Genomic DNA, 27,532 nt, shown 5'->3' with positions numbered 1-27,532 from the left:
GGTGGTCAGCAATGTCCCCTTCCTGTGAAAGGCACTGGGAATAGCAGGGTCTCAACATCTGAGGTGTTTCACATGAGGTGCTCTCAGGAAAACCCTGTCCCTGGGCACTTACAGAGATGGCATTGCTTCACAAGCACACAAAGCCCTAGATGGTTAAGAACCTCATTAATACAGTATCTGTTACATGTACACTTCTCTGCATGCTCAGGTATTCTCTTCTCCACTCTCGAAAATCTTTATTCTCATAAGCATTCAGCAAATCAGTCATCTACCAAACCACAATTAGAATTTAAACTTGACTAAAATGTCAAAGCTGCAAACTGTGAGAATGACACGAGCTGTATTTCTGTACCATCTCAGCATGTACACCATTAAAAATATTTTCTAAGAATTAATTCATTTTGCTGCTGCACTTCTATATTTAGCTGAGTGGCTGAAGCTATTTCTGCCGTACTGCGACTCAGTAATGTCTAGCCATTGTTTGTATATAGTTTGAGTGCCATTCTTCATTTAAAAACATCATTTACACCTAAAAAAGCAATCATAATGCATACAGTGAAATATGAAGAAATGATCCTCCTGACCCTTCGGGCTATGATCTAATGGATGTGTTAGACATAAACATTTATTTAAAAGGTAATTTGAAGTTTATGACATTATTTCCCATTGCATGGGAATTGCTATCATACTGAGGCACTTACTCTGTTTTTTATTTCCCAACATTTATTATTAAACTTATGTGGTGGTCACATGCAGTATATAATGGAAAAGTAATATCGCTGTGTGACAAAAACTGCCATAACCGAGATAAATATTCTGTAAATAATGTCCAGTTAAATGAGTTCAAAGTACAGCACAATGATCATCTGTAGAGAGCTTTTTATTTGAGACATAATTGATAACCTTAAACAAACCATAAACAATATTCTCAGAAAACCTCTGGACCTCTTCCAATAAGGTTTTAAAGTGTTCTAATACTTGGTTGTCCTCACAGAGACAGGGAGAAGCATGAAGCAACAATTATTTCCTCAAGTACAAAAAAATAACTTTCAAATCCATACAGTCCACTTGTGAATGAACCACATTGTGGCATAAATGTAGTTTATCCACATTTAAAGACAACCCAGATGGATGGAGAGCCAGCCTTAACACTATATTTTGTTAGATGGGTCTCTGAGCTTGAAGAGCTGAGTAACTTTCCTGTCAACCAAAGAGGCAACGAGTCTGTCCAGGAATGAACCCCACACATACCTGTCCAGGTCTGGTTTAGAGATGCAACCTGCTTACCACCAGAAGTGGTAGGCCACCTCTTCTAGATGTCCCCAGCCAGTGACAGCAGCGGCATTTGCCACCACTTGGCTTCATGATGCATGGCAGCCATCAGCACCACAGAAGGACAAGACAGGAAATGATAATCTAGAGAAATTTTTATCTTCCATCGAGTTCAACTAATAGAGTAGGTATCTGTAAAATCCATTAAGATCACATAGTTTACTAAAATGCTTGGTTTTGAAGAGAAATCTATGTATACACCCTGGTAAGGACTAAGCATATGCAAGCATGGAACTAAAACCAGCTGGAATTGAGGCTTGAATGGTCAATATTGAATCTTTTCGTTTGTTTTATTTGCAAAAATGGAATTGGAAAACCTTAGGGTGGCACGTTACAAGCAGGAGACCTGACCTGACCATCCCGGTTAAGAGATGGCCAATGTGCACCTCAGCTTTCCACGCATTACTGTTAAAGATAAGCCACTCCACCTCAAAGCTGTCTCCAGTGAGGATGTTGCTGTACATTAAAATATACCTACTTAATGCGAATGCACTATGCAATATTTCCAGGTAGTCCAAGTCCAGCCACTGACCATGGCATGTGAATCGTTCTCATCTACCTGGTACAAGGTGCATTATAAATGAAGTCGTTCGGTCCAAAGTAAATGAAAATAGCTTCATGTCTAAAATACTGCTTATCTTCTCCAGTCACATTCACCTCACATCTGCTTAACAGGAGCCTGGGATGTGAGGGAAATTCCAACTTTCCAGTTTATTTAGAAGAAGAAATAAAATTTAATTACTATATATTAATGGAAATAATCTATTTTTGTAACCAATCCCCAAATTTACATAATTCCAAAAATAAAGCCCAGGAAGTAGGCCTAATATTTCCATGCTTTTAAAAATTTTTTGCTTATCAAATTCAAATGGAAATCACTTGAGCCAGTCCAGAAACAAGTGTGGCACAAATATTTTCAGAATTAACAAAATATAAACCCTTCCATGGTATAATGATTAAGAAAATGCAGAGACACTAGTGAAAGAAATTACTCTTTATTAAAAGTGATAGCTGTATGTACACCAAGACCTTTCAACCTGACCTGCCTAATATTCTATCAGAAACAAATCTGCTTAAGCAGGCACGATCACAACAGCACTGTGTTCATTTTACATGAAAACCAAAATTGTTTTGTAGAAATTTTAAATAAGAATGCTGACTATTAATCCTAAATGATTCAAGGCTATAGTTTATAACAAAATATATCATGAAAACTAAGAATATACATAACCTTTATATGCTAGGTATAGAAGAATAAGATCTTTAAAAATGTTTTTCTTCTCAGCTTTAATACATTTAATTAAATAGTAGCCTCACTTTCCTTTAAATTAGGAGGCATTATTCACAGGATGAGCTGAGGTCTGCACGTACAGCATGGATTTAACTGTTCTGCTATGGATGCAGTCATAACACAGTGAGATTTAAAAAATGAAAAAATAAGATAAGCTCATTTTTTTAAACAAATGAATCTAGGACTACAAACATCATTATTCTCTAACTAAATTTGCTTAGTGTTACTACAGGGTGAAGCTAAAGTCATTTGGCTGCCTTTATTTTGCTTTTGCATACTTAATATGCTTGCAGGTGTTATAAATTTAACTTTAACTTATTTACTGTGTTTGTAGCTTTGGGGATAATTACAGCTTTATTACCATTTATTTTTGAGTTATTGAAACATACTTCCAAGCTTTAGTTTCAATTTAACATACTTTTTGTCCAGGAGTAAAAGAGCTGTTTACATATGTGGAATATTTGAACACATATTTTCTATCCTTGCTAGAAAAGGCAACTACTGAGACCAGTTTGCCTTCAGAAAAGGAACAAAGGGAGATACTGGAAAAATGTTTGAGAGTAGTATTTTGAGAGACACAGCATCAAACGTATCATTATATATCCATGCTCTGTACAATTCATTTTTGTCTAGACTTATATATGATAGATCTTGTGAAGAAATAAAGAAAAAAAAAGTAGCAAAATGTATTTATTTGATTATCAATTCAGCCTTCATTTGTCCAGTTCAGTTTACTATCTGCCTTCTCATCCTGCACCACCCTCAGTATAGCTGGATATAACTGAGTCTCACTGTAGGGGTTTTACTTTGTTTGGTTTTTAAATGACCTAAAAGTCAGGGCTGATGCTTCTCTTTGACATTGTACAAAGCATTGTAGTCAAACACAGGCTTGAGACTCATTTTCCTAACAAAACCCCAATTTTGATTACAGTCTGTGAAATTAAAAATTTCAATTATTTTAGCATTGCAAGTGCTTCCTAGTGGTGACTCATGTAATTATGATTACATGGGTTTCTTCAGGTACACAAAGAAAGCAGAGGCTATGCAGAAGGGGAAAGGCAAAAAAAAAAAAAAAAAAGGGTATTTTTATATGGAAAATGACTTTTTCTTTATTTGTATTTATTTAGTTTACTCCGACTCTTTAAATTCAAGCACTTCCACAATCTTACCCTATAAAATCAAACAAACAAAGAGCCATCACAGTCTTGTACACATCTCCAGAAGTCCAGTAGACATGACAATTTATGGCTTGCACAGAACTGAAGACACACTATGCAATACGGCTTAAGGAAATATATTTACTTTGATTATTTCAATGACCGCTCATCGATGAAGTAGACATCTAAATAGCCCAGAAGCTCCTGAAGGAGAGAGAGGTCTTCTGCATGGCTTGTGTCACTGAGGAAGACATGACAGCACAGGTCTAATGATATTTCCCTGAAATAACGGTAGTGTGCTTTCCCTGCTATCCATTCCAGGAAAGCACAGGCATCTTTGGGGATAATATTGCTTTCCAGAGGAACAGTGAAATTTGAAGACCATGTTTAGGTTACTCTACTGGGGATTTTTCTTCCTGTACAAAAATGCAAGAGACCACTCTAACTGGAACTGTGTGAGTACGACAGTTTATATCCTTGATTTCTAAAAATGGGAAGAGTTTTATGAAACAGATTTGCTTATCAAATTCAAATGGAAATCACCTGAGCCAGTCCAGAAACAAGTGTGGCACAAATATTTTCAGAATTAACAAAATATAAACCCTTCCATGGTATAATGATTAAGAAAATGCAGAGACACTAGTGAAAGAAATTACTCTTTATTAAAAGTGATAGCTGTATGTACACCAAGACCTTTCAACCTGACCTGCCTAATATTCTATCAGAAACAAATCTGCTTAAGCAGGCACGATCACAACAGCACTGTGTTCATTTTAACAGGACTTAACAGGACTGCAGTACACTGGACTTCACAGACAGAAAGATATATGAAGAAAGTTCATGTTTCTTTAAACTGATTTGAACTGGTATTTTCCCTGCATAATGACATCATGGTCATAATGACATCATGGTGTCTCAGGATTTAAAGAGCCTACTTGGATGACTCCAAGAAAACTAGGGACTATTTCTAATAGGAAAGATCTGCAAACAATAGACCTGAATTCACCTGAGATCTACTGGTGTGAAAGCACCCAGGTTTTTCTCAGGGTGTCCCTGGCAGTGTCTGAGCACTACGGGTCTTGATATTCAGACAGCTGTAATTCTGGAAGCAGCGGGATATGAGATTGACCTACCACTACTACTACCACTACCACACACACACACACACTAAAAAGGAAAAAAGAAAACAAGAAAAAAGAAAGAAGAAAGAAGGAATTTTTTTTTTTGGTGGTTTCAACCAATGCTGGTTTCTAAATTGCATTTCCCACACTTCAGATGCAGCTGCATGAAGCGTTTTACAAATATATGGTAAGTATGAAGCTGAGAGAGGAAAGATTTCTTAAGGACTAACTAGACAGAGAAAAATAATGTGGAAAACAAACTTCACCTTTTCTGTATTTTGTTCACGTTAACTAACTCAAATACATGATCATGAGGGCACAGCTGCTTCTTAATATGAATTTGCACAGTAAATTCACCACTAGTACAGTGAGAGCCATACAGCACAGTATGGGCTACAAATAAACTGTAGTAACAATTGAATTAACCTGAAAGGCCATGCAGAACCATGTGCAAATTCATCATGTATTTTGACTTTGTCTAACCCACCCAAAGCCCTACCAGCTTCCAGCAGATGCCAGCACTCTAAAAGATAACTGCCACAAATGTTTCCTTTTCCACTCCCAGCATTTATAGTTGCCTGGGGCCTAAAGCAGGCAAAAAATACAGTCCCAAGCCAGCTGTAGTTTCTCAGGAAAGCTATACATTAAGGCTGTGTCCACTATTTTATTGCCCTGCAGGACTAAAAATGGGAAATCATTTCTGCTAGAAATAGGAATTCCCAGCTGCCAGCAGGACTCAGCATGCACTTCCAGCCTGGAAAGAAACAAACCTATAGCCACAAGTTTATGTCTAAAAATGTTATTTTACACCATTGCAAAGATTATTATTGCTTCTCCTTAAGTGTGTGTAACTACATTCATGGTAACAGAGTTACTAAAAACAGCCAAAGAAACACAAAAAGAAGTCCTATAAACTTCTGAAAACCTCAAATTATTATTTTTTTTTTTCATAGAAGGTAGCCATGCACGTAAGAGGTGATGCTGGAATAACAAAGTATTTATCAAGGATGGCCATCATTGACAATTTTTTTTTCATAACATCATCTATCATGACAGCTGAAATTGCCAGTCATTACCCTCTCCTGATCTGAAAACTAAAATCATTGCTTTCCACCCATTCTCCACTGCAAATAAAAATGAAATCACTCTTTAACTTTGCTAGGGAGAACAAATGCAAATCTTATGAACAAGGAAACAGTGCAAAAAAAGGATCTACAAAGCACAAAGTTGCTAGTATGTCAGAGCAGGTTATTATGAGCTAAATCTTTGGTAATACAGAGAAACTATACTAACCTATGGGAAAAAATGGTATGTATGAGAAAAGTATGTGTCTCTGAGAACCAGGATTCTTTCTATCACACACCACAAAAGTCTTCAAGGATTAAAAATGTTGGTCAATATTTCTACACATTCACTTTATTAGTGTTACAGGAGACACTGGAATAAACTGAGACGTTTTATACATTGTACTGATGGTCAGATATACAGAGAGATTTCGTATTTTGCAGAAAACGGCAACAACAGCAAAAAAGCACATTTCTCTTGGGCTCTCCCCTGCCTCTCTGTACAACCACGCTCTCATCAGATCATGGCCGTGCCCTGGCACTGCCTGCCCAGAGGAGAGCTGCAAGCCTCCCCACCACCCCTAGCCTGTCTCATGGCACCACTTCCAATAAATACCCTGTAGCAGCAGCAAGAAGTTAATGTCTGTTCAAAGAAAGGAACTTCCTCGGCCACTATTGCCGCTCCTGGGTTTCCCTTTGCCACCTCACACAAGCACAGGGGTTGTCACTCCATCTTAGACCTCTCCACCAAGCACCAGTCTGTCTACACGAAGAACCATGGGAACAGCACAGGAAAGCACATACCAAGTAGGCATATTCCTAAAACAGTCACATCTTAATTTTGGATTAAGACCTGGAGGATGAAGTTGTAGACATCTTCTAAAGCATCATCTGCTATTTTATTACCTAGAATGTTTTTTCTCTTGTGCTTCTTTGGTTTTTGACATTCCTGCTAACAACCAGTGCATCAACAATATTCTGCAGAAATAGTGTTGTGTATTGCAGCTGTATTATGCAGATATCTTTTCCTCTATTAGTCTTTTATGTATTTAATATAATCCAACATCTTTGCCCTTGTGCTAGGCAGAAGACAGAGTTTCACTTCTTCTTCCATTCGTCATTTTATATACTTTTTTTCCTTTTCTACACTGACACTTGTTACTGTTTTAGAAGAAATAATCTGTCTTTTCAATCTTTCTTCATACAAGTTTTCCATGCCCTTAATCATTCTTGTCACCTTTTTCTCACTTCCTCCATTTCTGCAGCGTTCCTTCAGCAATGGAGCGACCAGCACTCACAAAAGCCTCCAGCATTGATTTATACTTAATTAACTTCTAAAGCCCTCAAACAAGCAAACAAAATTATTAGTCGACAATGCCTAGAGAGCCACTGGGTTGACCCAGACCTTCAAAAAGAAGCTGAAATTTTGAACAGCTTGCTAGGCAACCCTTCTGTATGCGTTAACTTCACACTCAAGAGCTTTCCAGGGAGGTTAATTAGGAATTGCAGCTCTTTATTTCACTCTTATGTGTGACAGTATATGGAATTTACATGCTCACATTCCCATTTTACTGTATATATTATTTCCCCAAAGTACAGAGGGAGATGCTGTATGACATAATTTTACTATATAACATGAAATAACATACGTAGATTGTTGTTGCTCCCAAAACTACATTCAGCTCCATCACATTCCTCCTCACAGCTTACGTGGACAGCCAGGCACTGTTATCTTTTGCTGTGATCCACTGAAGCAAAACCTTTCCCAGTAAATCACACCATTTCACTCCACACGAGGCATTTTTCTTTCCCAGAAAGCCAGGATGAACTCCAGTTGAGAAGTTGGAAAAAGGTAAAATCCAAGGGTTTTTTTTCCCCATGTTGTCACAAAATCAGCAGCATCCTAAGTTTTTCCTTTTCATCTTTCCCTTGTTCTTCTATTAATAATTAGTGGGAAAGCTCAATATATGTCCGACATGTAAATATTCTCACCGATTCATTTTTGAAGATTAAGGGGATGTTCAGACCAGCAATACTAGAAAATGGGTAGGGTTGGTAGTTATGGCTCTACTGCAGCCCACTTCAAACCTCTGCTATTGTAAGACAATATAACCAAGGAGAAGCCTTCCCACTTGCATGAAATACATATATCTCCAAGTTAGGTAACATCTGATGAGGGGAAAGGGAGCGATTTTAATCAGCCAAGGTAAGCATGTAGACCCAATATGAAAAATGAGTTTTATCACGGTAATTATGAGCTGTTCCCACTTTGGAGGGCAAGATCAACCACTTTCGAGATCTCTGAGATGCTGCCAGAACATAGATCTGCAAAGCAGCAGCAGTCCTATGTAGAAGGAAAAATCAGGAATCATCAAGAAGCCTGCAACTATGTTAGCTATACAAGAAAACAGAAAAATAAAAACTGCACCAAAAATTAATAGGATTTTATCAGTCTGAAATATTAAAATTTTAACAAACTCTTTCCCTCATCAAAATCAGCTCTTGTTCAGAATGCAGTCATCCCAAGCAAACATCAATAAAACATCACACATTTGTCTTTGGCAAATCCTTGGATAAGCCACCTACACTAAATCGGATTTTCTCCAATTCAAAAGCTATTCTCTCCTACCTTCCCTACAAATTAATTTTGGTTCTTTGAAGTTCTTTGAAGGAATGAAGCATCCTTTTACAGTCTCCCTTCTTCAGTCTTGGTCTGGTTGTTTGGTAAGAATACAAGTGATGAAAACTGGATCTGCATGCTGAAAGCTGAGAACCTGAACTGGAATATGAAGAGCTGCAGGAGTGCCCCAGCTGACTCGCACTGCAGTGACATACACTGGTGCTATGAGAGCTTAGAACCTGTAATAGCAAAAATCACACTACAAAAAAGTCAGGTGAGTTGTCTCAGTCCTTTATCATACCTTGCTGGTGTACATTAAATCACTCAAATTTTCTTTTACAGCTCTTTAAACTTCTAGTAAGTATTTAGATCTCTGTTATGCACATAAATATATAAAAAGGAAAGTATCTTGGATAGGAGGTCCTCGTGTCTGGAGTGGCGGCTTTGTCCCTGTTGAGGGGAAATAAATGAGGCCTCTTGTCCAGTCAACACAAATCACATCCTCAATGCCCAACTCTTTGTAACTCTGCACACAGGCCATCCAGGGGTCCCCCTGCCCTCACATGTCACGCGTGCTCCCGAGACTGTTTGAGACAGCACCTCTCACTTGTGCCTTTGGGAAGATTGGAGCAGTTGAGCAGCATGACCTCAGGAGAGCTCCAGTCTGCTCTATCTAAACTTCTCTTAGTTTATACCACAGTAAAATGACTGAAAACACCATAGTCCACTCAGAATATTCAACTTTACAACATCCCTGGAAAACCTGGGATTTGAAACCTCCTTTTGTTCACCTGTCCCACAAAACAGCCAAATCTGTACGGATTTACCAGGGTAAAACCTTAGGTGGCTGCAGTCAGCCTCAAATCCTTCACTAAGGCACAAACACACAGTGCAGGAAGGACGAAAATCCCTGAAGCTGAGATCTTGCTGGCTTCGGGCAGGACACCGACCTGCCAGCCCGCTGCCAAGCACAGTGTGTCTTCACTGCCCACACGGAGAAGGAGGTCAGAAACAACGCTGCATCCCCCACTCCTCTTCCCTCTCACAGCCCACCGTGTGAGACTGGTGTGCAGGACAAACAGATGTACTCAGAAGAAAGCAGTAGAAAGGATGCTTTTTATGTACCTTACAGACTTTAGAGAATAAACTGCAACCTGTTCCTGCTCGCAGGCATCATGGTTCTACAAGAACTGACAAACATCCTCTACAACAGTTCCTTTATGTACACATAATTAACTTCTACTCTCTTCCACAGAATGCAACCCTGGTACAAGATTTGTGCTGAAAATAAGAAAACTTCCTAGTTCAAAACTTTAAAATTTTTTTTTTCTTCTACCGCAGCACTCTGAAGGAATATGAAAGGCTCAGCAAGCCATATCGAAGTGTTAGCTGCTGAGTGTTCAGAGAATATACAATAGAAGAACGTGTCAAATCTGAAACATGATAACAGAGCTGCTCCAAAAGAAAAAGGAAAATCCTAAAACAGAAAAAAGGGCAGAAGTGTGTGGGAAAGACAGGCCTGATTATCCTCTACATTACATCAGAAAAAAAAATGCCACTGAAGACAGTATAGTCATTCTAGAAAGAAATCGGGACACTTGAGATGATGTACTGCCTGGGACTGCAGATCAAATACTCTCCAGCCCATTAGGCAAGGCTGTGGTTATCTTTGGCTTCTTTGTAACGTACAGACACTGGGACATAATCAATTTACCAGAGGGAGACAATCCATTGTACTTATCCAGAACCAGCCAACGCTCATCTGGCAAACAGCCCATGGCGCGGCAGGGATGGCTGGAAGGGGCTATGAAGCAGGAGCAGGATGCTCAGGAGAGGGATGCTCGGGAGAAGGAGCCCAGAGCTGAGCAGTCCAGAATGGGGAGTTAGGGCAGATAAAGCAACAGTAATTCTCACCCTCTAAACCCAGGTGGCCACAGCCAAATTATTAAGAAAACTGCCCGGTGAATGAATCTATGCCTTTTTCTTGGCCTGTGCTAACTGTGCTGGGAAATTGTTTGGGAGAAAGTTGGGTGGCTTGGCCTGAAATGGTGCCAGGGCCATTTAAGCAATCTACTGCTTTAATTTACCAGGCGAGATGCAGCCTGCAAGTCCAAAGCACCTCTAGCACATTTTCTAAGAAATGCCTGTTTGGGTAAGGACTCTGGATTTCCCAGTAATTAAAAATGAGTCACTAACTGAATTTCTCCTCCTACTCGTTTCTTCTTAGCATTTTCATACATCCTAAATACATAGAAATTATACTGCAAGATGCTTGGAGCACGTTTGTCCTTGTTCCACAAAACACCAAGCTCAAACACCATATTCTTTAGACAGGGAATAATAAAGTCAGGTAAGAGGAGAGGGTAAATATCACCTTCTCTCTGCCACTCTGCACTAGTCCTACACAGATAAACAGCCAACTACTTCAAAAAGATGGTTTATCTTACTCAAACCTAAGCCCACATGGACCTTTCTCATCCAAGCACTCCAGGAGTTGCATATGTACTTATTTTCCTTCCATGCCTGCAAAAAGCTCCTCTCTCCACCTGCCCGCTCTAATGTAAAGAGTGTTGTACTCAAAAGTGCTGCTGCACTGTCACAGGACCTGGGCTGCGACGGTAAAACCTTCTCTGGTCAGGGCAAGTCCATTTCTCCAACACTGAGTAATTTACAAAAGTTGTTTTCTTAAAGAGGAAAAACCTGAGGGAGAGCCACTTGTCCCAAGCCCAGGACAGCCCTCTCCCACAGCCAGGGTGGTTCCCCGGGGCTGCCCCGCTGGGGGCCGTGCGAGCTGGAGCAGCGGGCAGAGCAGGGGAGGGGGCGATGGGACAGCACTGCTCCTCGCAGACCGACACAACAAGCTCAAACACAGATTTCCTGAAGTGCCCTCTGAAATCTGTGCCGTTGAGCTTCGGCACTTAAGATGGGCATTTCTCATTCAGCAGTAGTTTGAAGTTGATTTTGAATGATAGCGATATGTTAGCAAACGTACCCCTATTTATTTATTTATACCCCAATTTACCAAACAGTCATGTTTGATACATTTCTGCTGATTTATAAATTCATACAGTACTTTGAAATGCGATTTTGAACATTACTACCACTTAACTCAATTTTATGGCTACCACAGGAAGCAAGGTTAGGGAATTACATAGTCCACTGCACCACAGGAATTGTGGATTGTTCTGAACACTAATCAGATAAAAAACAGATTAAAAGTTAAATCCATATTTGTACACCTCCTGTTCTGCCTCATTCTCTTTTGCCCATCTACTGTCTGACTTCAATTAAGTGTTTAAACATAAGGTAAATTCTTTTCTAATCACCTTAAAACACTCCCCACTTTTTTATCCTCTCCCATTATTGCTAAGTATGATTATTGTGCAGAATATATATTTTGTACATTGTGAAAACTGTCTCACCCTAAAGTACAGTGGCTTATGTAACAACTTTACATATAATGTATTTGCAGGTTCCTGAGAATTTATTTTAAGACAAAATTCTAATTAAAGATAGAGCAAATTGTTCACATAATACACAGTAAGCAGACTTAAATGGACAAGAACAACTCTTCTAATACATATACCTTTCCATGTATGTTTTATTATAAACAATTACAGTTTGTCCTGTTATTCTATATAGTCACTTGAGATGATTTTTTTTTCCTCTTTTAATAAGGACACAGGAAAAGATTAAAAATGCGTTATGTCCTCTGTTTTCCCAGAAGAAAACACAAGCGAGCCCTTTATAGCATTCAGCCTTAAGGCAAAATTTTAATCTATCCAAAATTCTTGCTAAATGTATTCCTTACTGAAATGTTTACTAATTACTCATGTATTGAATACACTTCGTCCTCAGTGGTATCTTTTTTGTTTAAGTGTAGTAAGGGTCCTTGAAAATGAAGTTTTACGTAGAAAGCAGATAATACTTTATGGTACTGATTATCCCCAGTTTACCAGCTTTCTTTGGTCCCAGTCCTGATGTTAACTGGAATGTTACTGACAACTTGATAAATAAGAAAAGCAAAGTTTTCCTTTTTTTTTTTTTCATTTCACTTAGTTCACAAAATTCCATTTTGTAAGGAACTTATACACAGTATCACTGTAACCTGAAGGTCTAATACTGTAGTAACAAGTTTGCTTATGAAAGTCAGTCTAGACTATAAAATGTGAAGCCATATTAGAGGTAATGAATTACCTGTATTTAAAACACACAAACCAGCGATGATGGTTAAGTAGAGAGTATGTTTCCAGTGGATTCTTTCAACTGGAGCTTTTTAAAATATTTGCAGCAAAATATTTATTGTAATTGTCATAAATACTCTGTTCTTAAGACCCCTAATAAAAAATAACAGCAGGATCAAATCTATAAAAGCACAGAGAAGTTCTTAGTGGCTTTGAATTCAGAAGGATCATGTAATTAATGAGACTGTATTTGACAAAGGAATATACAATTTAGATATAATATAATACATGTAATAATGTAGAATTTAACATATAATTTACAATTATATGCCTGCCAAATCAAGTTATTTGAACAAGTTTTTAGAACAGCTGATGATGTAATCCAGCTGCACTGACAGTGCACGACTCATGTAACCTTGAATACTTCAGGCAGTTTAAGAAGGAACTTCACTGTAAACTGTTTGGTCTTTGCCCCCTCGCTTTTTAAAGGAAGTTCTTTTGGCTGAGATGAAGGAAATTAAAAAGAACATTATTGACTTAAAATATTAAAAGGCAGGATTTCTGAAGCCAGCTTCAGTGCATTTTAACTTTTGCCTTTAAATTCCATTACGTACAACATTTTGCAGAGCATTATCAGTGATGCAGAAGACCATGCTCATAGGAAAGTTCTGCAGCGCAAAATATAAAATATGCTGATGATTTAACATCTCGCACAACCCAGCGTTCCCCGCACGGGGGTCAAAAGCCAGGGTTCAGCTGGACTCACAAATACATCACCCTGAATCAAACAGAGCATCCCTAAATAGTAGCAGTCACTAACATACACTCATTACATTAATAAATTGCTCGCTAATGGGAGTAGTGACAAGTAAGATGTGCACTTAGTGGCCCTCCTTGCAGCCCGCCCCTGATGTCTGAATGCCCATTTTTCTCTGGGTTATGTTCTAAAGGCTTCAACGTGCATGAAGAAAATCTGCTCTGTGTTGTGAAATAAATCAAAGAGTGTCTGCTGAAAATTCCTAAAACGCTTCTGCCCTAATCTCCTGGACCAGAGAGGGGGCTTGCAGAATGCTAAACTTGCTTTTCAAAGAAGATCAAAGCAACACGAGCAACAATTAAAGATACGGGTGCAGGTGTGCGCATGCGCAGGGGCACCGCGAAGGCAGTAAGAACCTCTTTCTAGTCATCCCTGAATGCTAACGCTGACTTATCTAATCATTACACGTGTGATTTGAAAGGACGGCAGACGTGTTTAAAAGGTACACAAAAATTGTCCATCTTTATGTATCAAATGTGTTTTATACACACTCAACGTTTTACGAGATGCGTTATTTCCATTAATTTTTAACAGCTCCTTAGCCAATGTCTAATTAAACCAGCCTATAATTTTGTTGTTTAGTCATTCAAACATGAATGAAGTTGCAATTGTGTATCTACCCTACCCTCAGTGCTACTTAGTCTCTCAACAGGGTTTAAGTCTCCCAGACCTGCCTTTAACTCTTCCAAGGCCAGCTGCCTGCCTTACCAAACCCCTGAAGGACCAGAACCCTCTTCGGGCAGTATCGGGCCATTTGGCAGCTTACCAAAGGCACCACAGAGATTTTACTTGCCTTCTTCAACTTTTAAACAGTATTGGTTGTCCTGCCTATGACTGGTCACTTCTACAGGCACTCTCACAAGAAATACGTGTGTTAGTAGGTAAGTGTGCTCACACAAGAACTGCTTGTGCTCAAGGGAGAGTGACATTGCATGACAGGCGCTACGCCACTGATGGGGGGGGAGATTTAGCAGCCAACATGATACTTCCCTGACAATACAGTTTGTCTGTTTTCCCTTCTCAAGCTGCTATTTCACTGCACAAACGAGAAGGGGCTGGGGGGGGGGAAGCAGCTGGGGGAAAAAACTCTTCAAAGTTCACAGGGTGAGTAAGGAAGGAGTAAAACCCCAAATGAACTCTTCTGGCTGAACTGGGTTAGGATGAAAAATGCGTCTGCTAAATGTTGAAAATTTAGGTCAGTCTTGTTTATGTGAAGATATAAACCACTGACATTTTGAGAAGCATGTGAATCAAAGTGATATTTCAGTGCTCTCTCTGAATCACATTGGGCCACCAGGTCCTTTTATACCAACCAATTTCTACCCCTTCAAATTAAAAAAAAAAAAAAAAAAAAGAATTGTCACTTAATCTGTAAGCAGCAACATATTGGTGCATCATGCTTTAAAGTCTAGTGTCAGCAGCTGCTGACATATTTCCTATTTTTAAAATACACTGAATTAACTGAGTAGATACTTTGGAAACACTTAACAGAAGAGAACAAAGTAGGTACAATTTTGAAAGCTATCTGTTTTTTTCTTCCTCTGTATTAATACGGGTTACATTTATTTCCCTACGAGAATCAGAGAAAATGAGGAAAAAGATAACTAATGCTTTTCTAAGACCTAACTGATGTTATCCAAAACATGCATCACACCAGATATCCATTACATTTAACACAGCTCAACACAAGGTGATTTTGATGATGCGAATAGGGCTCAATTCTATTTCTCTTCAAATACACATGAATAGTTTATTATATACAGAACCAGGTTCAGTGATTCGTTTTGATAAAACACTACTTAGCAGCATCAAAACTCCCCAAGTATTTTTTCTGCCTATACTGGGGCCTCCTACTGCTGCCATTGAAACAAGTGGCAAAATTCCCATTTACTTTCATGGGAGAAGAGCCAAGCCCTTAGAAACCTTTGTATTTAAGGAGAAACATTTTTTCCTCCCACTCCTTACTACAGTTCCCCTGAAAAACCAATGGAAATGTTTAAGAAGTCAGGTGGTTAGGACTGGGCCCAAAGGTCAGAAACAAAGAATATTAATACAGTCTTGCTATTGAAAAACTGAGCAGCATCCTTGCAGCATTGTTGTTTTTAAACAGAAAATGTCACTCTCAGCTCTAGCTAGGAAGATTTTAAAATATATATAAAACTGGGAAGAAGAAATGAAGCATACATTTCATTTAGTGTCTGGATTACAGATTCTTATTAAACAAACCAGAGCTCATTATAAAATCAATATCAACTTAACCACTATACTCCCAGGAGAAATGGCAAAAAAGGTCACTCCAAGAAATTCAAACAATTTTCCTGCTGGAAGGGCACGATTTTAATTACAGATACTATTAATTAGAGCTGTCAGTAGGAAGATTGTCCTGTTAATTATCACAAATTCAGTTTCAAGTGTGATTTTGGAACCTGGAGGGCTTTTTTTTTTTTAAATTAAGGATTCTTGTATTCATGTTTCACGGAAGAAGAAGACTACCTATCACTTCTGTGGTTTAAATAAGCCAACAGCAAGTTCCCTACTAAAACCAAACGAAAATATTTATAGCCACAGTCTATTTGGCCAACAAAACTCATCTGACAAACTGCTGTTTTGTTTATACTTTATCTGGGAGGACAGTCCTTTTTTTCACTGAAAATGCTCTCGTTCCTCTTTGCTTTGGAAGTCATTAAATTTAAAGATGTTATCTAAAGATTTTTTTTTTTTTTTAAGGAAACATTCAATTTAAACTGAAAACCAAAATCATTCCTGAAGATACTAATTGTTAGAGAAACATTCGTATTTATCATTCTGTACTAAAATCTCCCTGGACCCAGCCTGTGGAGACATACTTAGTACACTACATCTTTAACACAGAAGAGGTACAGGCAAACCCAAACTTTGCGGGGAAGTATGAGTTTATTCCCATATGACTCCCAGCTGCCAATTTGAATCTATCTCAGCTCCAGAATACAGGACCATAATGTCTTTTCCTAAGCAGAACAAGAAGGTAAAATTATACCTGACAGAAAAGTGACATTAGTGAGACCCTACGGGTGCACAGCAGACACGGATACTACAGCAACAATATTTACACATCCTTGAATTCTTTTTCCTGGTCACACTCCACATATTTTGGGATACAGACAAGGGTTCTGCGGTGTGTGACCATAACACATGCATTACCAAGCCAGTAACACACCAAGAAATAAGTGCCGTGATCTAAAACAAACTTAAGGAAGATGCAGAGTGTCTCTCCACCCAATACTTTTGAAACCGAAAGAGAAAGCCTGAGGTTTCTGATTTATTTCAGGAAATCTGAGTGCAGTTCTCCTGTATTACTGGGTACACATCTGCTACCATTGTTCTCCCAGAACCAGTCCTGGTTTACCTCCCCATCTATCAGCATTAGATTTCATTTTATCTGAATAATGGCAGAAGGTGGCAACAGATCGGGTCAAAGGCTCTTTTCATATCAGACCCCGAAGAAGTCGATTACTCAAAAAGAGAGACATCTTCAGATAACCGTGCAATCCATTCCTCATAAATGGTAAAGATTTTTCGTTATTAATAGTGGCAGGGGTGACAGATTATGGATATTAATGTTATTTTTCAGAGAATTTCAATGGTGAGGTCTTTTTTTTTTTTTTTTTTTTTATATGTTTCTAATTAGGCACAAATTTACAGCAACTACCAGAATAGCCAAGATTAATACCCAGCAGTAAAAAGCTGCTACGGTGAATCGGAGGGAACATGAATGGAGCTGGGAGGTGGGGGGGGGGGGGGGGGGGGGGGGGGAGGCAGCGTCGGAAACAAACCCACCTCCTCGGCTCCGAATAGGGGAGCAGAGTCCCCGCGGGCTCAGCCGGGCACCCGTGGGGGACCGGGCCGGGGGAGGAAAGCTTGCTCCTTACCTGATAAGCAGCGGGGGCGTCGGAGCCGGCGTCGGCCCCCAGGGCCGAGAGCTTCTCCTTCAGGCGGCGGCGGGCGCGGTGGCGGAGGCAGAAGGCGACCCCCGACGCCGCCAGGACCCCGGCGATGCAGGCGAGGGAGAGGAGGGTGAGGAGGAGGAATTTGGCGGACTCTGCCTCTTCCCCGCGCTGCGGGAGCGGCGGGACGTTGCTTTTCTGCAGGGGAGGAGAGAGAGGCAGCGCCTGAGTTGCGCGGTCGCGGAGCAGCGCGGAAGAAGGGGAGCCCGTCGGGGGAGGACACCCGGCCGCGCTAACTTTCAGCCAAGGCTGGAGACAAACGGGCGGGCAGGGGCAGCGCGGCTGCCGTGCCCCCCTCCGTGCCCTCCCCTCCCGGCGGCTTGCGGTTAACTACCGAGAGGCGGAGGCAGGCGCGCTGGCTGAGCGCAAACACCGCGGCGCGGCGCGCCCCGCAGCTCCGCGCACCCCCCGCCGCCCCGCAGGACCGCGTCCAGGGCCACGGGCTGCGACGGGGGCAGCAAGGGATTGGTTTTTTTTCTTGGAGTAGAAAATAAAACATGGAGCGACAGAGGAGAAAAAGAAAAAAAAAAAAAGTAGGTGGCAGTCCTTCCTTTTGTCTGTTGTAGAAGGAAACGGATTAAAAAAGCCCGATAGTTCCAAACTCCTCCAGATTACTATTATTTTTGCAGCAATAGGAGAGAATCCTTCTAGTGCATTTCACTTGTCTCCATGTGCTAAAAAGTTGTACAATAATTTCCCCTCATTAGCTTCATTATAAGCTATATTAGCAACAATTAAAAACGCAACATGAAAATGAAAAGACCAGGCGCGCAAATTGCAGCAAGACTCATTTGGCCTGCATTCCCCCTTTCACAATTACCAGGGAAATGAATTGAAAAGCACGCCCCTGCCTCAGTCCTGGTTGCTACAAGATGAGAACAATTAGCAAACTCCTTTCCACCACCTAATTTCGCGTGGTAACAAAATGGATTTTTCCCCATGAATGCCTAGCCGGCCTATTCATTATCTCTCCTCTATTAGTAATTTTCTGCTCCGTATTCAGCTAGCCAGCTCTTAATTTCCTCCTGTCTTGCAGTGTACACAGTGGCTCTTATGTCAGGCCCGGTCCATTTTTATCTTGTAATCATAAAGGCCACCAAAGCAATTATCGCTGGTCTTGACTGTAAAAGCTTGTCATTAATTAGCCTCCTTGCCTTCAGTGCTGCGGATTAGCCGGGGCTGAGGCCGAGTTAATGGAAATGCAGGTTCAGTAAGACTCCCGGATTTTCTTGCCTGGATGCGCCGAGCGGAGGAGGAGGAGGAGGAGGAGGAGGAGGAGGAGGAGGAGGAGGAGGAGGAGGATTGCCTTTGCCGGGTTTGTAAACCCCGGGCGACGGGGGGCGGGCGCAGGGCTCGCCCAGGCCAGGCATGTGCCGCCGCCTCCGCGCCCGCGCAGCCACCGCCGCGCCCGCCGGACCCGCCACCTCCCCCCTCCCCTCCCCTAAACTGCAGCCGGCCCCTCCTCCAAATCCCAACAGCCACCAGGAGGACGGGGCTGCCGTCCCCCCGTCCCCCCCCCCAACCCCCGGGGGGGGCTCCAGGGACGTCTCCCCGCCCTCCCCTCCCACCCCCCCCCCCCCCCTCAGCCGGGCACCTGCCCCGGGCCTGGGCCCGCGGCGCCGCCCGCCCTCCGCCCCGGGGGGCAAGGGGGAGCTTGCGAGGGAGCCCCGGGAGGGGCAGCACCGACGGCAGCCGCAGCTCCCGCCGCCTCGGCCCTGGGGGCCCGGGGGGAGGGTTGGGGGGGGGGGGGGGGGGTGGGGGGTGGTGGTAAAGGGCTGCTGCGCTCTGCCATTAGCATCTCCGTGAAAGGCCGCCGTCCCCTCGGGGCCAGAGGTCGAAATCTGCATCTCAATAGGCAGCTCCCGCGAAAGTGCCGGTGCCCCCTCCCCGAGCGCTGAGCCCCGGGACGTTAATCCGCCTCTCCGCGGTGTTTGGCCTCCCATCAGCAAGGCAGGGACAAGCCGCGCCCCCCCACTTGCCCCCCCACCCCCCCCCCCGGACCCCCCGCGGGCCGGCCCCGCTCCCCGGGCGGCCCCGGCCGCCTCCCCCGCCCCGGCCCACGGGTGGGCGCAGGGGCAGCGCCGGCCGGCGGGCGGTTTCGGGCGCTGCTCCTGAATCCCTTTGATTTCTCTGCCTTCGCAACCGCGGGTTTAAAACCTTCTCCGGTTGCCGCGTGAAAGAGCCGCACAAGCGCCCGGGGAAAGGGCTACGCGGGAGGAACAATGAAAACGATGGGAGCAAAGTGCTGTCAAACGCCCCGAGTAAACACGGGGGAGAGAAAGAGCGCGTTGGCCTTTCTCCCCCTGCAGTTACAGTGATTTTAGACGCCGCTTCCAACTTCGCCAGGCAGTTTTTCCCTCAGAGCCCGGGCTGCTGTCCCCTTAACAAAAGAAGTGCTGGCCGAGACACCCCACACGTCCCCATCGCACGGCTGCACTTGGGGGACGTGACACCCGGGGAAGAGTTAGAAACCTTCCGTGGGGTGTTGAGCATTGTTTACACCTCGATAAGCATCTTCCGCGGGGAGCCAGCGTGGTCGTGTCCCTAGTGATGGGTTTCAGGCAGGCGAGGGTTTGCAAAAACCCCTCACGTCTGGGGCGCCCGGCCCCAACCCTCCGCGCCCGCAAAGGGGATGGGGGCCCCGCAGCGGGAGGGAAGGGGAAAAGGGGCGAAGGGGCCCGGCCGCGGCTCGCCCCTCTCCGCCTGCGCGGCCCGACGGTGCCCGCCCCGTCGAGGCGGCTGATGGGGAAGGGAGCGGGGATCCACCGCGGGGCCGCCGGCCCTTCTCCCCGCTCCTCCCTCCCTCCCGCTTTCTGGGGAGCACCTCCGGAGCCGCTGCGGCCCGGCGGGGTCCCCTCTCCCCACCCTGCCTCCGGGGGGGGGTGGGGCTGTTGCTTCGGGCCACCTCGGCCAGCCCCCCCTGCCCCCCCCCCCCCCCCCCCCCGCTCCGAGCCGCCTCCGGGAAACACCGTGGCATCGGCGGCTGCCGCCGGCTGCGCCGCTCCGCAGGAACCGCCGGTAAAACCGACGGCGGAACCCCGCCGCCCGGCTCCGGGCCCCGGACTGGGGACAACCGGCGCTGCCGAGGGCAGCGGGTCCGGCCCCCCCGGGAGTGTCCCCTCGGGAGACCTTCGGGAAGCAGCCACCGCTGCCCCCAGCTCAGCTGGAGAAACCCGCTGCCTTTTCATCCTGCTTGGTGTCTGACCAAACATCAAATTATCAGACGGGTAAAAATTAATCCGACGAGTTAGTTACCAGCTCCCTCCCTCTTCCCGTCCCCCCCCACCCCCTCCAGCCAGGAGCACAGATTTGCACACCTCGCCTAAACCCCTAATTCTTCCCTGCAATAAGGCCCCAGCCTGAAACGGAGCCCAGGGTTAATTAGAGGCGTCCTGTCAGACTTGACTTGAAATTGAAAGAAAAATGTTTAAATATTTATGAATTTGACATTTACAGGCGGATGTCTTTTAAAGCAGAACACCTCTCCCTGTGCTGGTTGGGGCTGCCATGGTGCGTGTGCCTGGGGTGGAAGGGGAACAATAGCTGTTGCATAACAAGAAAAACAAATCACCTTCTCTCCCCCCCCCCCCTCCACCCCCCTTAAGGCTTAACAAATAAATAGACCCCATAAATTACACATAATTAAATATTAAACTCAGATACATGTAACTATGCATTTTTTAAACTTTATATAACAGAATATATTGACATTCCTCTGAATGATTTTCTCCTTGGAAAACTGTAGTACCACAGAGTCCCAGTGAAGGAAAAACAACTGATTCTTAAATGGATAGCTTAGGAAGCGACTCTAAATAAGGAGGCTTTGGAGATGTTCAGCCAGTCTTTACTTGCTTTGAAACGGCCTGGCCTGAGCTTAAACGCTATAGAAGGCAAAGATTTACCCTGTCTCAGAACATCACACCTACCACTTACACTCAACAGTATTTGCTTGAAGTACACCGCTTCTGAGAGGGTTTGTGGTTGGTTGGGTTTTTTTTAAGAGGGAAGTAAAAATGCTTAGGATCTGATCTCATATAGACTTTCCCAGTCCCTTGACAGAATGCATTTTATATACACCCAAAAGTGAGTCAGTAACTAGAGCAGCCATAACGCCGGAGTCACAAATCACTGTTCTAATCAAAGAGCAGAGTCCTGTTCCGCGGTGTCATCCCATGATGCAGCAGAACAGCCGACATTTCAAACGAATTCCAGGCAAATGTCAGTAAATATTTAATGTACACTTTCATGTAAATAAGTTCTCACACCTATGTTGGAAGTGTGGGAGAAAGTCTTTGTAAGAGCAGAGAGGAGCTCTCCATGCAGTGATGTGAAAGCTCAGCTTCCAGATGCCTCAGCAGAATTACACTTCATTATTTTCTTTAGGACACAGGGCCTGATTCTGGTCCTCGCTGAAGCAAAACTCTAACTGAAGTTGATGTTTTGTTCTGATTCATAAATTTTAAAAAATATATTCCTGATTAAACCCCAGTTTGCCAGGTACTGCACCCGGCCTCTCTTCCAGTTTGCAAAGGAAAAATCACTACAATTCATTTTAAAACAACTTGACATTATAATTTTTTTTTTGCAATTTTTGCATGTCTTGATTTTTCCATTTATATTACACAGTTTTGCCTCTAAGCAACAACTAAAAAATGCAGATTTCTTAGTAAACATGGTCAAAAAGAAGAACTTCAGAATAAGATTTGTTTCAAAATATTAGAACGTTAAAAAACTCAAAAGGTGCTATTTTTAATTTGGAATTCAGTATAGAATCTAATAAATGAGAGAAGTGAGGCGGAAATAATCATGTATTAATTCTGTGCATTACAAAATCTTTTCAGAAGCTATTATCAGAGCAAGAGGCATTGTGGTTTGGATTCAGGGTGGGAGAAATCCTTTGTGCAACTGAAAGCTATTGTTCCTCTGTGCAGATGAAATTGTACTTGCAAATCTGCCATTCAAGGAGGGAAAAAAAGTGCCTAGGCAGAAGAAAAGAATTCTACAAGAAAATCATTATTCTTAAAAATAAACTTCACTAAAAGAAGTTTTAGTTCATTGGGTTTGTTTTTTTTTTTTTTTTTTAGAAGATCCTTTGCTAATAGTCGCAGCCACTGACATTAAAACAAACCATAAAGGATATGTGTGTTATTTCCTTAGCAGAAAACATGGAGAGGTGTGCGGGTGTGTAAGGAGATATGTATAGTATGTATTCATACATATATATGTACACACACATCTTTGTATGTCTACTCACTTAAATCAAAACTTAAATTCACTTCCAGTCATTTCCCTCTGTAAGGTTTACTGAGACATAGGTTGAGATACACTACGCTGGTTAAGTTTTGATAGGTTACTAGAAAACCAGAGAAACACTTTACACCCGGAGGAGCCTGGCTACCCTAATCTGTCCCCAGGAAACCTACAGATAAGATTATTTTTATTTCCTTTAGTAAGACAAGCAAACAAACAGAAGGGAAAGCAATGTCTCCATTGGTTTTGGTTCCTGCCTCTCCTCCCCTACTTTGCACTCCTGGTCTGGTTAGGCTGAGGCGGCAGGGCCTGGGGATGGTCACCTTCAGTGCACATACGTTCAGTTCCCTCTGTTCAGCACTGCACTCCCCAGCTGTATGGGCCAGGCTACTTGGTGTTTTAAGGTACTATCTTTAGAGTTAGTAAGAGATATATGGGGCCGCTATCCTCTGCCTTCCTCTTCCCTGCACCCCCCCGCCCCCAGAAAGCTCGCCTGATGCCAGGATCACTTTCAGCAGATGTCAGTTCATCACCTGAAATGAGGTCAATTTAACGCTTTTACTCGGGAGGATGAAATCGGATGGGAAGGTACTTTCTGCTTCTTTTAGGGGTTGGAAAGATTAGACAAATCGACAAACACAAAAGGCAGATGGATTTCTGGGAACTGCAGCTTATTCAAATCACTGAGAAAGGTCACTGCAAGAGCCACAGATCTATTCATCTGTAGGGGTACAATGATCTTTCCGCAACCTTCAACACCACAAAGCACTCTGGAGCGTCTCTATACCTTTTAGTAGGATTAATACCACGAACAATGACTGAATACAATCAAGAATTCAGTGAGTTCAAAGATCCCTTGATCAATGGTAGATATTTTCTTCTGGCTTCCTAAAGGCAAACAGAAGTGAAGTTTCTGGTTAGAGTTACAAGAAATTATAGCTATTATCCTGAATCCCACTACAAGGTGATGCTGAAATGCCAAAATGTCCAAGAACCCCAAAGAAGTTTGTGGCGTGGAAGGAATAAGGTTTCAAAAGATGAAATGTAAAGAGCTTCAAGATTTTCCTGAGAATCTGGGTATTTTTTTTAAGTCAGCATTTAGGTAAAGAGTACGGCACAAAAGCCTACAGCATCACTGAGATACTGCAGGGAAAACACACGACTCAGGAAACCGGACAGCCACATCCATGCCTGTGGAGGAGGTAGGTGAGCTGGAGATGGAGGATCGTGGCCCGTCCTGCCCGAAGCCGCGCAGCGCGCCTCTGGGGTGGCAGCAAGACGAGGAGGGCACAGAGCAGCCACAGTGAAGAAACTTCGATTCCCATCTCTAAGGACTCAGGAGCAATTAGGGGAATGCAGCAGAGTGGGAGCACCAGGAAGCCAGTTTCCTCCTCAGCCCAGGCTTTTTAAGCCAGAGTTAAAGAGATAAATAGAGGGACTCAGCAGATCCAAGTCATAAAGTGTCAGAGCCCGAGCCAAGAGGGTGGTCAGCGATAGCCGAGCTTAATCAAATATCTTCAGCAAGAAAAACACAAGCCGTAGTGCCAGCGCTGATCTAATGCTGATGCTGAAGGCACATAATTTAGGGATTAGATAAAGCGCCCTCAAAACCAAGCACCGACAAGCAAGCTGTCTCTCGGTAACGCGCTGGCAGAGCCGGACTCCCCCCCAGCCGAGCAGCCGCCTCCGCGCTCCCGTCCTCGGGGCACCGAGCCGTGACCGGGCCGGGGGGACCCGGGGGGGGGCTCGTCCTCGCCCCCTCCCGCCCCTCTCCTCTTTGACGGCCCCGAGTCCCGGGGCACCCCCGAGGCACCGCTCTGCCGGGGGCTGCCGGGGCTTTCGCGGCCGCGGGGCCGGGAAGCGACGAAGTACATCCCCCCCCGCCCCCCCCTCCCCCGCCCCGCGCTGCTCCGCCGAGACCCGGCCCGGCCTCGACCGACGGGGCGGGCGGCGGCTGCGTCCCATCCCGCCCGCTCCTCCGCCCCACGCCGCGCACACGGCTCCCACGCGAGCCCTAGCCGGGCCGCCTCGAAACACGGCGCTCTCCCCCCCAAACCCCCCCTTTCCGCCCCCCCCCCCCCCCGCCCCCTCAACCTCGTCCTCCGACGCATTTACCTGCTGCCATGGCGCCGCAGCCGGCGTGCCGGGACGGGGTCCTCCCTGGGAGGGCTCTGCGCACCTCGGCGGGCTCTACCAATCCTCCTCCGGTGCCCAAACTTCCCCTTCTCCCCCCCCTCCACTCCCCTCCACAGCGGAGACAAAGGCGGCGGCGGGCACCAGCGCTCCCCGCAGCCGCCTCCCGGCGCGGCCCGGCGTGGCGTGGCGTGGCGTGGCGGGGGAAGCCGGCGGCCCCGGGCGGTCCCCGCGGGGCGCGGGCGCGGGTGGAGGATGCCGGCGCGCCCCGGCGCTGCCCTCCTTATATCGGGCGGCTCGCAGCCCCTGCCGGCTGCCGCACATGGCCCATCCACCGGTTGCTATAGCGATGCCTCCCCTCCACATGTTGCTGGCAGCAATTGGCTAAGGAGGTCTGGGCTGCTGCGAAACCCTTCGCCGGAGTGAGGCGGTGAATGGACACGGGCTGTGTCACTCATTTGGAAAAGCTGTTTGGGGTTTCTGTTGTGGATGGAGGGGGGTTTTTTGGTTGAGGTTTTGTTTCTGGGTGGTTTTTTTTTTTTTTTTGTTGGGCTTTTTTTTTTTTTTGGTGTTGATTTTTTAATTTACGCCCACACACCCTCCATCATTTTTTCTTTTCCTTTTTTTTTTTTTTTTTTTTTAAATTTTATTTTTTTTGTTGTTTTTATTTTTTTTTTATTTTTTTGGTGATACTCTTGCAAGATGGAAGCGGAGGGTAGAACAATGACGGAAAACCAAAAATAAAATCAAACAAGGACAGCAAGGAAAACCTAAAGATCATTTGCATGACAATACAGCAAAGAAGAAGCCCGCAACGTTTCTTCCTGAAAAGACTTTCCTCCGTAAAAAAAAAACCACAGAAACAAAACCAAAAAACAAACCACACAGTGCCAACCAAAAGAGGTCCAAACTTTCCACCCTCCCGTCCTTGTTCTCCAAATAACACACGAAATTAGGAAGAAGCGGTGTGCTGCGACCTGCCTAATAGTGGATAGTGGCGGAGCCCGGTTAAATAAATCCCGGCGGAGGGTGCTGGGAGCGGGCGCGGAGCCGGCGCGGGCGAGCGCGGCCGTGCTGTGCCCGGCGCTGCGCACCCCGAACTCCCAGTTAAAGCCGCTTTTCCGCGCAGGTGCCCGGGGCAGCACTGACCTTTATAACGAAACGGACCCCGCAGCCTTCCCCGTCTCCACACCCCCCACACCCCCCCCGCCAAATTACAGCACTCTGCCGACAAACACGCTGCGGGGGCACCCCCGAAGCATCTGCCCGCGGGGAGCCCCGGCTGCGGGAGCGGGACAAGAGGGAGCGGGAAGCGGTGGGGTGGCTGCCGGGTGCAGGTGACAGGTCCTTGGGAAGCCCCTTCGGACACACAGCCCCCCACCCAGGGAAGTGCCCTCCCGCTTCCCTCTCCACATTGTTTCCCGTTGCCACTACGGCTGGGGATGCCCGGCAGGGCAGAGCCGGCCCTCCTCTGTCCGGGTGGGGAGGCACTCCCCCTCCCCCTTCCCTTTCCCCTTCCCCTTTCCTTGCCCCTCCGCAGCTCCCACCCAGCCGCCCCCCGCCCCAGCTTCCCCCGTCTCGAGTCTGTCCCCCGAGCAAAACGCTCCTGAGCTGGGAGACTCCCAGATCGGGAGCGGGGGCAGGCTGCTCCCCCGCGAAAGGGACCCCCCCCCCCAGCCCTAACCTGTCCCCAGCCGCGGGGCGGCCCCGGCGGCGGCGGGACGGTGGGGAGGGGGCGGTGTGCGGGGCGAGGTGGGCCGGGAGGGGTTGGGGTGGAATGTCATGGGATGGGAGGGGCTGGGCTGGGCGGGCCGGCCCGGCCCCTTGCCCACACCCCGCCGCCCCGGCTGCCGTCGGGGGGCACGGCCCGCTGCAGCCCGCCCGGCCCCGACGGGCTCAGCCTTCCCGGCGGGAGCGGGCGGCTGGGGCTCCCCGCGGCTGTCCCGCTGGCACTGCAGCAACCCCACGTAGCTTTGCCTTTTTCTGCTCCCCCCTCCCCGTATTCATCCGCCCAGCGCCCCCCCCCCCCCCCCCCCCCCCCCCCCCCCCCCCCCTGCAGCCGGCGCCTTGGCGAGCACACGGGCCTGCCCGGGAAGCCAAGGGAGGGCAAGGGCAGCCCGTGTCCCAAAAGGATATCCCCTCCCCTCCTCGCCCTAAAGTGACACTTAAACCTATAGGACAGCACCAAAAGTGGCATCGCCATCCACTGTCCAGGGGTGATCTGCCGTATTCAGAAAGCACAGAGGTGTCGTGCCATAGGCTCACACCACCCCCACCCCCCCCCCCCCCCGCCATTTCAGAGTGAGGAAGATGCTGTTTACATCAACACCATTTTTGACAATAAGGTCTCCAGGGAGGAGAGAGACTCCTCACACTCCTACCTGGCTTCTGCTCGTGGAAAACCCTTCACGTTCCCACAGATTAACACAAATTTAGCTTCTCCAAACATTTAATCAGATACATTTTTAGTGTACAGTATCAACTTATTACTTTGTCAGTCTGTCAGCCTGAGAGCACCCTTCTTCGTCTAATATTATGCTGCCCCAGTAAGAGCCATAGCATACATAATTTACTCACTAA

General features: G+C 45.4%; 1 protein-coding gene across 1 annotated transcript in view; it reads right to left on the bottom strand.

The window, feature by feature from the left end:
- Positions 1-27,532, bottom strand: part of PTPRN2 (protein tyrosine phosphatase receptor type N2) — a 664,155-nt gene that overhangs the window by 90,918 nt on the left and 545,705 nt on the right. Inside the window, exon 13 of the mRNA XM_042802176.1 lies at positions 17,495-17,707. Within this exon, the coding sequence (XP_042658110.1) occupies positions 17,495-17,707 (213 nt within the window). The remainder of the gene's footprint in view (positions 1-17,494; positions 17,708-27,532) is intronic.

The sequence above is a fragment of the Tyto alba genome, unplaced genomic scaffold, assembly GCF_018691265.1.
Source record: "Tyto alba isolate M040663 unplaced genomic scaffold, T.alba_DEE_v4.0 Super-Scaffold_38, whole genome shotgun sequence".
In the NCBI taxonomy this organism is placed as follows: domain Eukaryota; kingdom Metazoa; phylum Chordata; class Aves; order Strigiformes; family Tytonidae; genus Tyto; species Tyto alba.
This window is presented reverse-complemented; position numbering and strand designations above follow the sequence as displayed.